This window comes from Penicillium robsamsonii, assembly GCF_028829455.1.
Source record: "Penicillium robsamsonii strain IBT 29466 chromosome Unknown utg000002l_segment0_segment0, whole genome shotgun sequence".
Classification (NCBI taxonomy): Eukaryota; Fungi; Ascomycota; class Eurotiomycetes; order Eurotiales; family Aspergillaceae; genus Penicillium; species Penicillium robsamsonii.
The window spans coordinates 2,877,420-2,890,603 of NW_026643220.1; the positions used below are offsets into that span (position 1 = coordinate 2,877,420).

Consider the following 13,184-nt stretch of genomic DNA (forward strand, 5'->3'; position numbering starts at 1 on the left):
GAGAATGATATGTGCATACGTGGTTGCTGCGAACATTGAAACTATACGAGGAGTCAGCCGCAAGTAAATCATCCGAAAAAAAATTATATGCCAGATTTGGTAACCCGCCCGACGATAGAACACGTCATACCTGATACAGGACTGACCTATGAGATAGTGTGAGAAGTGGATCTTATGATAAGAGTGCGGCTCGTTGTTGCGTTTGTCTCGTATTACTTTTTTTTTTAGGGCTTTTGTTCACGGCGACTCCGTCCCTTGGAAGCCATTGGCCTCGATTGGGATGAGCGGGATTTTTTTTTTGAGGATCCAAGCCTTGCCGATCGGGCCGACAAAATATATGACCGGATCAGCAGGGACGGCAACAGATAACACATGTATTACACGTACGGTATAATACACGCATACATGATACCTCACCGTAGATCTTTTTTCTATATGACATTGTCAATCAACTTTAAGTAGCTTTTTGATTGTCTCTGATTCTCATTTGATTCTACTTCGACCTGTCATGCAAACGCCACAGACAATGCGGTGGTGGACAATTTTGGTTGCTGCCATTGGGACAGTCCACGCGGCTTCCCGAGACCAATGGCTCGGTCGGTCGGTCTACCAAGTGGTCACCGATCGCTTCGCCAGATCCGATAACTCAACCACAGCTTCTTGTAATGCAGGACTGGGAGAGTACTGTGGAGGGAGTTTACAAGGCATCATCAATAAGCTGGATTATATTCAGGAACTCGGGTTCGATGCAATCTGGATCTCTCCAGTGCAAAGCCAGGAGTCTACTCGCACGGCGAATCTCTTAGGTATGGTCATCTTCACTGTCAACGGATATATCAAACTAACGATTGATGGATGATAGCATACCATGGGTATTGGCCAAATGACCTGTATTCCATCAACTCCCATTTTGGCACTTCCGATGACCTCCAAGCGTTATCCGCTGCGTTGCACGCGCGCGACATGGTGAGTCGCCAGCTGCCATGTCTACTCATGAAGCTGACATGAAAAATAGTACTTGATGCTGGACATTGTGGTTGGTGATTTGGCCTGGGCTGGAAATGCCTCCACTATCGACTACAGCACGTTCAATCCATTCAATGATCAGAAGTATTTCCACGACTACAAGCTACTTTCCGAGGACCCCACAAACGACACCTGTGTTCTGGATGTAAGTCTGTCATCGCATGTTATGAGAGCATTGCTAAAAACCTTCATCAGTGCTGGATGGGAGACAACACCATATCGCTTCCAGATCTGCGAAACGAGGATCAGGAAGTCCAGCAGATTCTAGGAACCTGGGTTTCGCAGTTGGTTTCGAACTACTCCAGTATGTCTATACGTTTTCTATCTCTCCAATGGATTTAATAACAGTCATTCTTGGTAGTTGATGGCTTGCGAATCGACAGTGTCTTGAACATTCCCCCCGTCTTCTTCTCCAATTTCAGCAAAGCAGCGGGTGTTTTCACTATGGGCGAAGGCGCTACAAGAGACGCATCCGGTTACTGTTCTCTGCAGCCCAATCTAAACGGACTGTTGAATTATCCGTTGTGAGTAGCTCATCGAAATGAACAGATGGCGTGTTAACACTTTCTTTTAGGTATTATATCCTCTCAGAGACCTTCAACACGACCGATGGAGACCTGAACAGGATTGTACAGTCTATCGACCATGTACGGGCACATTGCGAGGACGTACTGCCCCTGGGGACTTTCACATCGAATCAGGATGTTCCTCGCTTTGGCTCGTATACTTCAGACATATCAGTAAGTCGAGTGCGTCGTGTATTTTGTCAGCCCGTATTGACTTTGTCGCTCCTAATTAGTTGGCTCGCAATATTCTCACAATCAGCATGGTCGCTGACGGTATCCCCATCCGTATGTTGCACCCCCACACATAAAACCAACAGTCAAAGACACTAATAAAAAAAGCAATACAGTCTACTACGGGGAAGAACAGCATCTGTCAGGTGGATTCAACCCTGTCAACCGGGAGGCCCTATGGCTTACCAAATACTCAATGAACTCGACCTCCCTACCTTTGCTAGTCCAATCGTTGAATCGCATTCGGTCCTATGCGACCGGAGATGGAGAAAAGTTCACGGTCGCCCCGAAGTCTGGGCGCGACTATCTATCGTACCTCTCATTGCCAATCTACAATTCAACAAATATCTTGGCCATGCGCAAGGGATTTGCTGGTAACCAGGTTGTGAGCGTCGTATCTAACCTGGGAGCCAAGCCAGCCACAAAAGCCACCACGAAGGTCACGCTTGGCTCCAACGGCACAGGGTTTTCATCCGGACAAAATGTGACCGAGCTTTTGTCATGCAAAACATTTGTGACTGATTCGAGCGGAAATCTCAATGTGGACCTCAGCTCGGATGGAGGGCCTCGGGTGTACTATCCTACTGAAAGCCTAAACCGAAGCACCAATATTTGTGAAGATCAGACCCAAACATCGACAGCCTCAGCAATTCCAACGACTTCCACCGGAGGTGGGATTTCTTTATTCGGTTTGTCGTGGGAGATCAGGACATTGATAGTCACGGCTGCATTGACCGCGTCCTATTTTTCCATCTAATTCTCTAGACCGCTATTCCTCCTGTTTTGATCATGTTTCCTGTCCACCATATTAGTTGTCGATTTTGTTTGACGTTCTTTCGATGGTTTCTGCTTTGGTTTTACTATAGACGAGATACTCCGTACATCTAATTCTATTGTTTCCATATTGAGTCTCGTGAATGATCGAACATAGGAGATATTTTGAGTAACTTGACACCCCGTGGAGCAGAATTCCGCTAGTCGCTTTGACTATTGGGCACATACGGCATACAGACTTGGCTCACAGGGGTGAGTGTTACCAGTCATGACCGGTATTCATGCACAGCTGTAAGTACCGATACAATACAAAACTCGGGTTTCAATCATGATCCCGATTTCCCAGCCCTGTCGGTATACTTTGTCCATATTTACATGCACCTCCACCTAGTGCTGACATGATAGGACAACAGGTCACAATGCACTTTGGAGATTTCATTGGAAAGATAAGGTGCAATGCTTACTTTGATGCACCCAACACAGCAGGGCGGGTCGCAATGCCTACTTCGATGCACCCAATACGGCAGGGCTGGTCACAATGCTTACTCACTCTGACACACCTAACACAACAGGGCGGATCACTGATGCAGCGATCCTAGTAGTGCGTATTCGTTACCCTACGTGGGCACCGCAATGACCTCTGGTTTTTTTCAGTTTCTCCAGGAGAGGCTCAGCACATGTTGTAGATCATATGCTACTTCTATGCAAGGTCTGGACTATCTCGTATTCTCACTGCGCTCGGCTTCAGCTGAAGGTTGCTGATTTCTGTATATAGATATTTCAAAAGTCTAGTTCCCAGTCTACCGATCAAAACTATATAGCCTTTTCCTAAATACTGGGACATCCCCGAAGTTCACTCTCCAGTAATTCAATAGTTCCATTCAATCAAAATGCGCTACTCATTTGCCATCGCCGCTCTGAGCCTCCTCTCATCGGCCTTTGCCATCACCATCACCACTCCGTCGTCAGACACGGTGTGGGATTTCTCCACCCCCAAAACCATCAAATTCACTAGCGATTCTAGTGATCCTTCAGTGATCAGCATCATACTTCGAACTCAGGATGGCTCCTTTCAGACCAAATTGGCGGATAACGTCAAGACCTCTGATGGCGAATACACAACCCAGCCTAACCCTAGCATTTCCAACGGGTATGTGGAAGATAGAGCGGGTGAACAAAAAGGAATAACACTAATACCATTCCGTCATGCCTTAGACATGGCTACGAGATCCAGATAATTGATTCTGCCGGCCAGCTCGCCGTCAGTGATATCTTTACTGCCAAGAAGGGCGCTTCAGTTGATGGTACTACATCCTCGTCTTCTTCCACCACCTCATCCTCCACTTCTTCTTCCGAGATATCCAGAACGACCACTTCTACATCTGTCACCTCCACCCTGACATCCTCGGCGTCTTCAGCGCCCACGTCGTCGACCAGTCCTTTGTCTTCCTCAGGCATGATGCAACTCCGCAGAGTATTACTAGGCGATCGTACTAATACAGCTTTTTCCATCGCAGACTCCACCACCACCACCACCTCCTCCTTATCTACCTCTTCTGTCACGACCACGTCTTCTACCTCTTCTGGTGCTTCATCGACTAGTGCCTCTGCCTCCGCTCTGCCCTCGACTGGTGCTGCGTCTAAGTTCAGCGCTCCCAAGGGAGCAATGGCTCTATTCGGTGCTGCTTTCGCGCTCTTCCACGTTTAGGTTATGTCCACCAGGTAGTATTGTTACTCTGTTGAATTATCTTATCCTTGAAGGCTTGTGTTGGATTGGAGCGAAACCACATAAAGTAGTACGACATAATCTAGTTGTGAGCACATTATATCTATATGCTAAATCCAGTTGAGCAATCCTGCTAGTTTGTAGAGGCTAGTTCTATGACGCGCACGCACGCTTGCATCCGAATTATATACGAAAATAGTATTAACGTACAGTTCTACTGCGAAAAAGTCCGTGATTTCAGCCCCACCAAAAACCAAGAATAAGCCCGATCATGTCATTAATCAAGAACACCATTAATAAAAGAAGTATAAATATTCAAGTGTTATGTAGAGAATTACAATATATTAGCTAAAGTAATAAAGAAAAGTTTACATAGTGTGATCTATATGTTCAAAAATAAAAAGTACAGAATTACTATTCCTTTTTGAAAACTCAACAACTACTACTCCTTACCTAAGTAACGTTTGAGGATTGTTAAAGAGACCCACCCCAATACCTAAGTCTGCGTGATCACTGCCATCTCCCTTAGGCAGTAATGTGTTTTGCTAGATATATATTAGGGATATGTGGCAGGGTGCCCGTATCCGTAAATGGCAAACGAGAGACCTTTTAGGACATGTTATTATTAGCACCTACAACATATGTTGTCCTAATTGATTTTGGAAGGCTATACCCGCATATCCTAGTCCGTAAGGACACACTATAGGACAATCTTGGTAGACTGAGCTAGGAGATTGGTGGGTTCGTATGTAAACTCTAAAGCTAACCCGCTTAGGCCCTACCGATATTAGGGTTTAATATGAGAGGACCTTGCTACTATCTTTAAATCGGCATAATATCCTAGGAATAATAAAGATAAACTATTTAAAGCAAACTATACCTCTAAGCATGTAGACATACAGGCATGTACCTAATGTATGAGCCCTGATAATGATGTCTGCCGATGTCTCAAAACATGTCCGCGACCGCATTACTAGAGAGAAAGGGTGATCGGCCTCCAATAGAAAGGCCCGGCGTAAAGGGCATCATTCTAAGTACCGTGATCAAAGGAGCGTGTGACTATTTCGATGGCCACAAGAGTAAGGAGTAGCAGCTTTATATCGTGGCAATAGTATCGGCTTAGGCACAAAAAATATGTTGAAGGTATAGAGGGCAACCGAGAATAGATCTAATAATAATGTGTATACCCCGTCGGCAATTCGACGGCTAGAAAAAAAAACTTTCATAACGGTGGTACTTATGCCGCTGGATCATTTAACTTCTGATAGTGCAGCGCTGTTTCTAATGTATCGCAATTACGGAGTTACTCCATTTCAGCAAGCCACAGTCATCGACCAGTAGCTATATGCCATTGCTTCTGAGGAAGCTAGTGGTTTCAGGCAGATGAGGGTGGCCTGATAATGTTATACTTGAGTTCAACTGAGAGGGTCAACGCGTTAGTCGTAAGCCGCGAGCCGCGCGATCACTCTTCGATCTACGTGTCGAATGTGCAGAGGAGAGGAGGCATCATATCTGCTAGAACTTGCATTCAATAAATACCTCATTGAACCATGGAAAGTCAATTCATCGAGGGGCTGAGTGCAAATGCCAACACGGACTGTTCCGGATGGGCTCGTTGGCCTAATAATGTTCTAGCCTCTGCTGAGGGTCAGTGCGTCGAAAGCTTCTCACCCAAATTCTGTCTGTGCGCGCTCTTCCAGAAACGTAGACGCATGATTGGAATCGAGGATATAAAATAAAGGGTCAAACGACTCACGAAACAAGAAAGAGTTTCAACACGGAAAGACACATGTTCTTGTCTTACTCCGGTCAAAATTTCCGAAGCCGTGGCTTGTCATATGCTGTGGCTGTGCGGGAATAGTACGTATTACATGCAAACGAGTCAAACAAACTTGGAGGCCAAAGATAAGGCGCCATACCAGGAGAGGCAAGGCATGACAGCCGAGGAAAACTGCTCAACGTTCCCATTTAACCTCTCTGGGTATCTAACTTATCCAGCATGTAGTTATCATATGGGTTACTTCTCAAAATGTCGATACCCATGCGATACCCATGCCTGACCGTCTCCGAGTATATGTCCCAGCACTATCAGGAAAAAAGCACAACTAACAAGCTTGGAAATTCGCAGGGTTCTCACCATAATAACCGCTTTATCGTTTCTTCCTCACCTACACCGCATCTGGACACAAAAGACCACTCAAGGGATTACAACGCACTACATCTTTTGGGACCTCCTCTGTACAATAGAACAATTCATATTCTTTATCTACTTTCTCATAGCCAAGGACCGAACAATCCCCCTCGTCTATCATCCGCGAACGTTCGGAGATAGACTGAATATGTACCAAACTGCTGTGGTCTGGTTCTCGTTTTTTATACTGTCTGTAATACCCGACCCCGGGCTACAATTACAATCAAGCAAGTTCCAACCAACATATCCCCCAGATTCTATGCCTGCTTACGATATACACCCTCCAAACCGCTCTATGTCATTTCATACGCACTCTACATCCCCATACCAATCATCCTTCCAATCTTACGTATCCTCAATAGTTTCGGTTCGCCATATGACACTTACGGCGGTCCTCTAGTTTCGGGGATATTCTTCCTCTCCACGAGTCTGCCGAACCCGCTCGTAACAGTGTTGGTGGTATATGCTGTTTTCTCGCAGAAACAGGAAATCAGAAGTGCAAGGAAATTAGCATTATCGAGTCCACCAGGCAATGCTCTAAGTATCTGCGGATTGGCGGTCCAAGCTGTTGTCTTTGCTGCTGTGACTTTTACATGGATCTGGCGCCTTCCGATTGAAAATGCTGGATTCTGCTGGGACATGTCCTCATGGCCAGTGTTCGATGTTGGCAATTTTATGTATTGGCATAACTCGGTTGGGTTCCTCGCTTTTGATAATGGTGGATTTGCGATGGGGCAGGGTGTTTTGTTTGTATCGGTTTGGCAGAGGGGCAAAAGGAGAGAAAGCGCGGTGGATAGGGAGCGGGAGCCTCTACTAGGGGGGTCTGAGGATCGGATAACTATGTAAATTCGACTCATCTTGTAATGAATAGCCCGTTTGGGGATAGTCGGGTGAGCTCTGTTACGTGCCAGTTCATTCAACGAGAAAGAGTTCATTCCCATTAGAACAGCAAAGATGGAGAGGAAGGAGACAGAAGAAGGAAGTGGCAAATCCCAGGGGATCTTATAGCAGAGCTATCCCAGCAAGCAAACAAAATCTTTCCTACACAGGAAGTATGCTATTACCCAAATAGGAATAGTAGCGAACAAGGAACAAGGAAACAAAGGAAGCAAGCAAAGCATGTGATCACGTAGATCGTGACAAGTTCTGCAAATGTAGGGAGGGGAGATAAAATGTTGTAAGTTTTCCGTTTTTACCTCGCATTAGCTCTGTAGCAAAAACGGGATTTGTATTATGTGGTTGCTGATCTAGACTGTTCATATACTCAAATTCGGTGAACTGTATCGGCTTCCACGTCGGGAACAGAGAGATAGATCACACAGAGAAACCAAGGTACTTCAAGTGTATGATGCTTAGAGGCCCTATATCTCAGTCTGACATTGTCAAATAACGATTCCCAATACTAGGATGGATGCGGGGTAATTTCACCTGGAACATCATGGAACTGGATCCAAGGGTTCATACTATACTAGCCCTGGAGTGTGAAGATATATATTAAAGTTAGTAATAGAAACCCTACTATTTTCCATAAGATACTAAATAATATATTACACTTTATCTCTCGTTTAGATATATTTCTTACGGATAGATCGAAAGATTCCTTTGGAATTCCATACCAGTGATCCACTAGAACACAGTTTTCCCCTTGAATATATCAAGGGTTATTGTCTGATAACGTTCCTCGCGTTTGTATGAAAAATAATCTAGATATGAATTTAGTCGGGCGTAGGTAGCTATACCATATTTCCTCTGCCTGGTGGTGCTTTCCTGTCTTAGCTGCCGCTTTTATTAGTGCGCTCAGAGTCAGGCTCACCGAGTAGATTTCAATCCAGGCTGGACTCAGTGAGCTGCTAAAACACATAACGCGATGAATCAATAATGAATCAGTAACGTTCAATAGTATACTTGGTCTTCTTAGACTGCCTAGTCTTCTCGGATCAGTCTGTCCATCCAGACCACTCAGAGAGAATGTTGCATTTCATAAATTATTTCTGGCGCTCTTACATCACTAAAATATGATACCATTATGCAAATGAGAGGCCAGAAACGTCATTTCTTCATCACAATCCCCTCTCCCCAATCTCGCAAACTGTAACAGTAAGGGCCCACTCAGACCTCAAGACCTCTGATGCAGTGATCCTTAATCCCGAATCAGGATGTAACATGGCATAGATTACATTTCGACAACGCTGTTCCGAAAACATTTGTCAGCTTTTCGTGTCCAATACTACCAAGATGCCACACGTATCTCCAGACGGCCTTAGAATCACTTCACAGTAATCTCAATATTCTTGATAGAACTTACTTCTTCTAGGAGCTGGATGGGGCCATATCCGTTCTGTTCCAGACGGCAGTGGAGGTACTCGCCAAAGGTTTTGTCGAGATCAGCAGTTTGAGCACTGTACCAGAGCAGTCGGGCAGTCCGCAGCAGAATATAAATTATGCCGCATGCCCATATATCTCCCGACATGGGGTTTATGAGGTTGTGATGTACATAGCTTTCACGACGAGAGTCGCGACGATCAAAGCCCCTTTCTGGGGGAAGATAAGGGAGACTCAAGTTCGAGAGGTTTCTCCGTATACACAAGGTCGGCTTAGAATCAGGACCCAGAGCTGAACCAGACATAGGACCCGAAAACGACGAAACGGGGCCACCACGCCGTGGTAATCTAGCCATTGCTCGAACTGCCTCTTCGTCCTCCCCAAAGCCGCCTAGCTTCACTGCCCCCTGGGCCGTAAGGAACACATGCTCTGGTCTTATGTCCCCATGGGCAATCCTGTTCTCGTGTAGAAAGCACACCGCACGAAGGATCTGAATATACCAACAATCTTTCTCCTCGGTGGACAGATGATCTCTTCGTTTCCCATTTTGTATTAGAAAGGAGTGTAAATTGCCGCCAGTGTAGTAGGGCATGACCAGACAGAGATTTGCCTGCTTATTATAGACAATATCGATAACCAAAACAATATTAGGATGGCATGGTGAGAGAGGTCGACCTTGATCTCGAGGAAAGGTAGGCATCGGATCGTGATGGGTCTGGGAGTGGTGAAACACTTTTACTGCAAAGAGCTCATTAATGCTCTTGGATGTAGAAGGCCGTTGTGCTCCCACTGGTGCGGAGGTTTCCGAAGATATTCCTGAAGATAAGCTTCGCTTGGTTGTGGAAGATTTCTTTTTATATAATTGAACGGTGTTGGAGTCATCGTAATGAAGAATTTTGAAGAATTTCCCGTACGCTTCTGCAAATGATGTTGCCGATTCTCCTATCTTGGTGGATGTCGCTGGGAGTCTTTCGGTGTGGTTGGGCTGGAACAATTTGCTGAGAGTTCCTTGCGAAGCAGCCGTGTGCTTTGGAAGATATTGATCCGAGAAGCTACTTCGCGATTCATAATGACCTTCACATTCAGGTGTGAACCACCCTCGCCCAGCTAACATGCTGGTAAGGCCATCGAGGAGGTGAGGGTTATCAAAATCACTTGAGTCTTTGGTATCTTCCCTTCTCACATGATGACGATGGGTCGATACGGAACGATCAGGGAGTTCGACATGTTGGAAGGGTTGGTGTAGATGAGCACTTTGAGAACTCTGCTCTTGCATTTTCTTTACTTGCCTTTTCCGGATGTTTACTATCTGACGCTTCTATTCCCTCAGTGGAGACGAAGGTTCAGTTGATAAATAGGAGAGATGGAAAGTGATAGACTCAGCAGGGCCGGATATTACCTCCACACACGGAGCTGTTCATATTTCGTACATCTCATGTGACACATGATGTAATATGTCGACTACATCCATGGTTGAGGGTATGTATTATACCCAGAAATATGACCACTAGTACAAGTACCATAACATACAATGACGGTCCATAAGTTTCAGCACTTGGCTACCGCCTATTGAAATAGTCATACCGATCATAATTGTAGGTCTTTAATTGGTGAGATTAGGCCGGGCAGAATTCAGGTTGAAACTTATGGATCGTCACTGTATTACACAGCCAAGTGACCCCTGAAACATTATAGTAAATGCGATAAATTACAATCTGATATCTCAACACAAATATATGACCTTTTTGTACTGGGTGATCGCTACTACATGGAAAACGCTTTGTAGGTGGATGTGGCGAGCGGTAAGAAACAAAAATTAATACATCAGGATCACTTAAAGAAACCGAGAACATAACCGAACAGCGTGAATCGTCCTCCATAGTAGGCATCTCTGTTGTCCGCGTACGTTATCCTAAAAAATAATACTCATAACTAGTCCCTGTGATTAAATCAGCTTCATTTTCATAAATAACTCTATAGTCAGAACGTACGATTCACTAGGATACCCAGGGCAGCTAGCAAAAGCGGCGAGAGAACGATACTATTAATAATTGAGGCAGTCATATAATACATGCAATTTCCAACCAAGCGCTCCGCACAACAATCTGTGTCGGACGAAATCTTGATCTTGTAAGAGATCGATTACTTGAGCTGAGAGCTAACAAACACTATTTGGCATGTGAGGAGTGTTAGAATCTATGAAGTAGATGAGATCATGAAAGCACAATATGTGTATTGTGAAAAGTGTTAAACTATTGACTGGGGAGGAATATGATAGAGAAGAGACTATGGAAGGCAGAGAGATCATGTGACTAATGGGAGATATCAACAAGGAGGTAGCCCCTTAAGCTTAACCCATGTCTATAGTTACTAGAAGGATTGGGTTCTATTTTCTTTTCTTATGCAGATCTTTACTATGGCTAAAATCCAAGCCTCAGAACCTACTGTTTGGGGCTGAGTATAGAATTACCCCACAGTCTTGGTAATCAGGGGGCCAAGCTTACTGACTACAAAGGACATGCTATAGAATTATCGCTCGAAATATCTCCACTTTCTGTATGTGTCGAGTCTTTCACAGTCAGATGGACCAGAAGGAAAGGATAAAGGCGCGATTATGGTGTTGGACGTTAGGTTTATCCGCAACGGGCATTTATGCGCCCGGGTTGTTGTATAATCTTGGCGAAGATCCATATCGTGGCGGAGTCAAAAGATTCCGTGTGGAGCCTAACTCGGGTATTCGAACGAGACAGCTTCCGGTGCTAGACAATAATGATAATAAATATCCCTCGGTTTCCCAGTCTTCAGATTATTAGATTTTCAATAATCTACCAAGGTTCTACCGAAAATTCTTTTCCTTTTTAAACATGGGTCTTTTTACGACTAGCCTTGCTGTGGGTGGTACCTATAGCCTCATTAAAGCTGCATCGAAGTGCGTTATTCAAGTCTTCGACATATGCTTGTCACTCTCATACTAATATATCCTCCATTAGGGCCGCCGCTGAACATGAGGAGCAGGACCAGAAATACAAGGAAAATCTCCAGCCTGCTGCCCAAAGGCTCCGTCATGCTTCCCAGCAACAGTACTATCTTAATAACAGGCGGCGAATGGGCTATAAGAATGGTAGCCAAAGGAAGAACCCTGATGTCCAATCATCGTACCCTATACACGGGCCGCGCTCAAACCATGAGAGCAGTGTGAACAAGTCTAAGACACAAGCACAATCCCAGTCGACCCACCAGCCGTCAATATGCTGCACAAGCACAAAGACCATGGAGGACCCTCCGCCATACGACCCTTCACCACAGGCACAATCCCAGTCGACCCACCAGCCATCAATGTGCATAAGGGCCATGGAGAACCCTCCTCCATACGATCAGAGCCACCTATACGAAATGCAGGGACATAGTAAGGCTGGATCATATTAGGAATATTACAAATCAAAATAGAAGGGCTCGAGCAGTGAACTACATTGCACTACACTAGGTTAGGTGTATCTTTGATACAAACCAGGCAACAACCCCATCTATATGAACAAACGAAAATGCAAGCAAGCAAACAAAGCAAACGATCTTGATGTGGCATATAGCCCATGTATGTATAAGGATATGTTACAGATAGTGTTGGAGATCAGACCGTCCCCGACCGTCTTCAGACTGTCCTGACAATTGTTTGTGAGACTGAGTGTTTGTTTGCTAGTTTAGCAGGGTACACAAACCCTGTTCTTGATAGATTGAATAGCAGAGTTTTCTCCTTCCTTTTTCCCTCTCCTTTTGTAGCCTAACAGATAGGTGTGGTGCCCCGCATACCGCCCAGTGATGAACTGACCACCCAAGAAAGCCCAGGCATGGCTGTGTACAGGTGCGAAGAGATGTGACTGTTTCAGAGCCTATGGTCATACCCAAGCCCTAACAGAGATACCCAGGCGGTCAATGCGCTCGCTCACCCGGAGGATTCTCGCCCCCTCCCCCGCACCCGCCCGCCTTTATCACACCCTCTCTATTTCACACTCACCTGGGCTATACCCACCGAACTATTAATCGAGCTCAAACCATGGCTTAAGAACGGCTGAGCGGACGGGAATACCTATTTTCCACGCCCTATGGTCGCATGTACTTGATCTATCACTGAAGGGGATTATGGAATCTTTAATGGTGGCAAGAGAACAAAAGGGTGAGAAGCTTATCAAAGGGCCTGAATTGTGGGTTGAACTTGTTCAAATGAGCTGGTTCAGATGCTGACCTAACATTAGCGCACCCCATCATGTTCACTGGTGAAATTCACTTTCACCCCGATGGAAGTGTGTATATAAAAGACACACCCGGCCCGAGATATGTTGGTCCTCCACCA

The 13,184-nt window shown here is 45.3% G+C and overlaps 4 protein-coding genes across 4 annotated transcripts; 3 read left to right on the forward strand and 1 right to left on the reverse strand.

Moving 5' to 3' along the window:
- Window positions 1-508: 508 nt before the first annotated feature.
- Window positions 509-2,580, forward strand: N7447_004346 (alpha-amylase; the record flags this gene model as incomplete). Its single annotated transcript, XM_057228621.1, has 8 exons — window positions 509-806; window positions 863-966; window positions 1,016-1,171; window positions 1,222-1,330; window positions 1,388-1,550; window positions 1,601-1,766; window positions 1,826-1,877; window positions 1,940-2,580. 8 exons carry the CDS (start codon window positions 509-511, stop codon window positions 2,578-2,580), a joined length of 1,689 nt encoding a protein of 562 aa, XP_057087962.1.
- A 907-nt stretch (window positions 2,581-3,487) lies between these two features.
- N7447_004347 (GPI anchored serine-threonine rich family protein) lies at window positions 3,488-4,305 on the forward strand (the record flags this gene model as incomplete). Its single annotated transcript, XM_057228622.1, has 2 exons — window positions 3,488-3,747; window positions 3,813-4,305. The coding sequence occupies 2 exons, from the start codon at window positions 3,488-3,490 to the stop codon at window positions 4,303-4,305; spliced, it is 753 nt and encodes a 250-aa protein (XP_057087963.1).
- Window positions 4,306-8,780: 4,475 nt separating this feature from the next.
- N7447_004348 (kinase-like domain-containing protein) lies at window positions 8,781-9,950 on the reverse strand (the record flags this gene model as incomplete). The annotated part of the gene is made up of 1 exon (XM_057228623.1): window positions 8,781-9,950. One exon carries the CDS (start codon window positions 9,948-9,950, stop codon window positions 8,781-8,783), a length of 1,170 nt encoding a protein of 389 aa, XP_057087964.1.
- A 1,750-nt stretch (window positions 9,951-11,700) lies between these two features.
- On the forward strand, window positions 11,701-12,262 carry N7447_004349 (uncharacterized protein; the record flags this gene model as incomplete). The annotated part of the gene is made up of 2 exons (XM_057228624.1): window positions 11,701-11,765; window positions 11,827-12,262. 2 exons carry the CDS (start codon window positions 11,701-11,703, stop codon window positions 12,260-12,262), a joined length of 501 nt encoding a protein of 166 aa, XP_057087965.1.
- Between the last annotated feature and the right edge of the window lie 922 nt (window positions 12,263-13,184).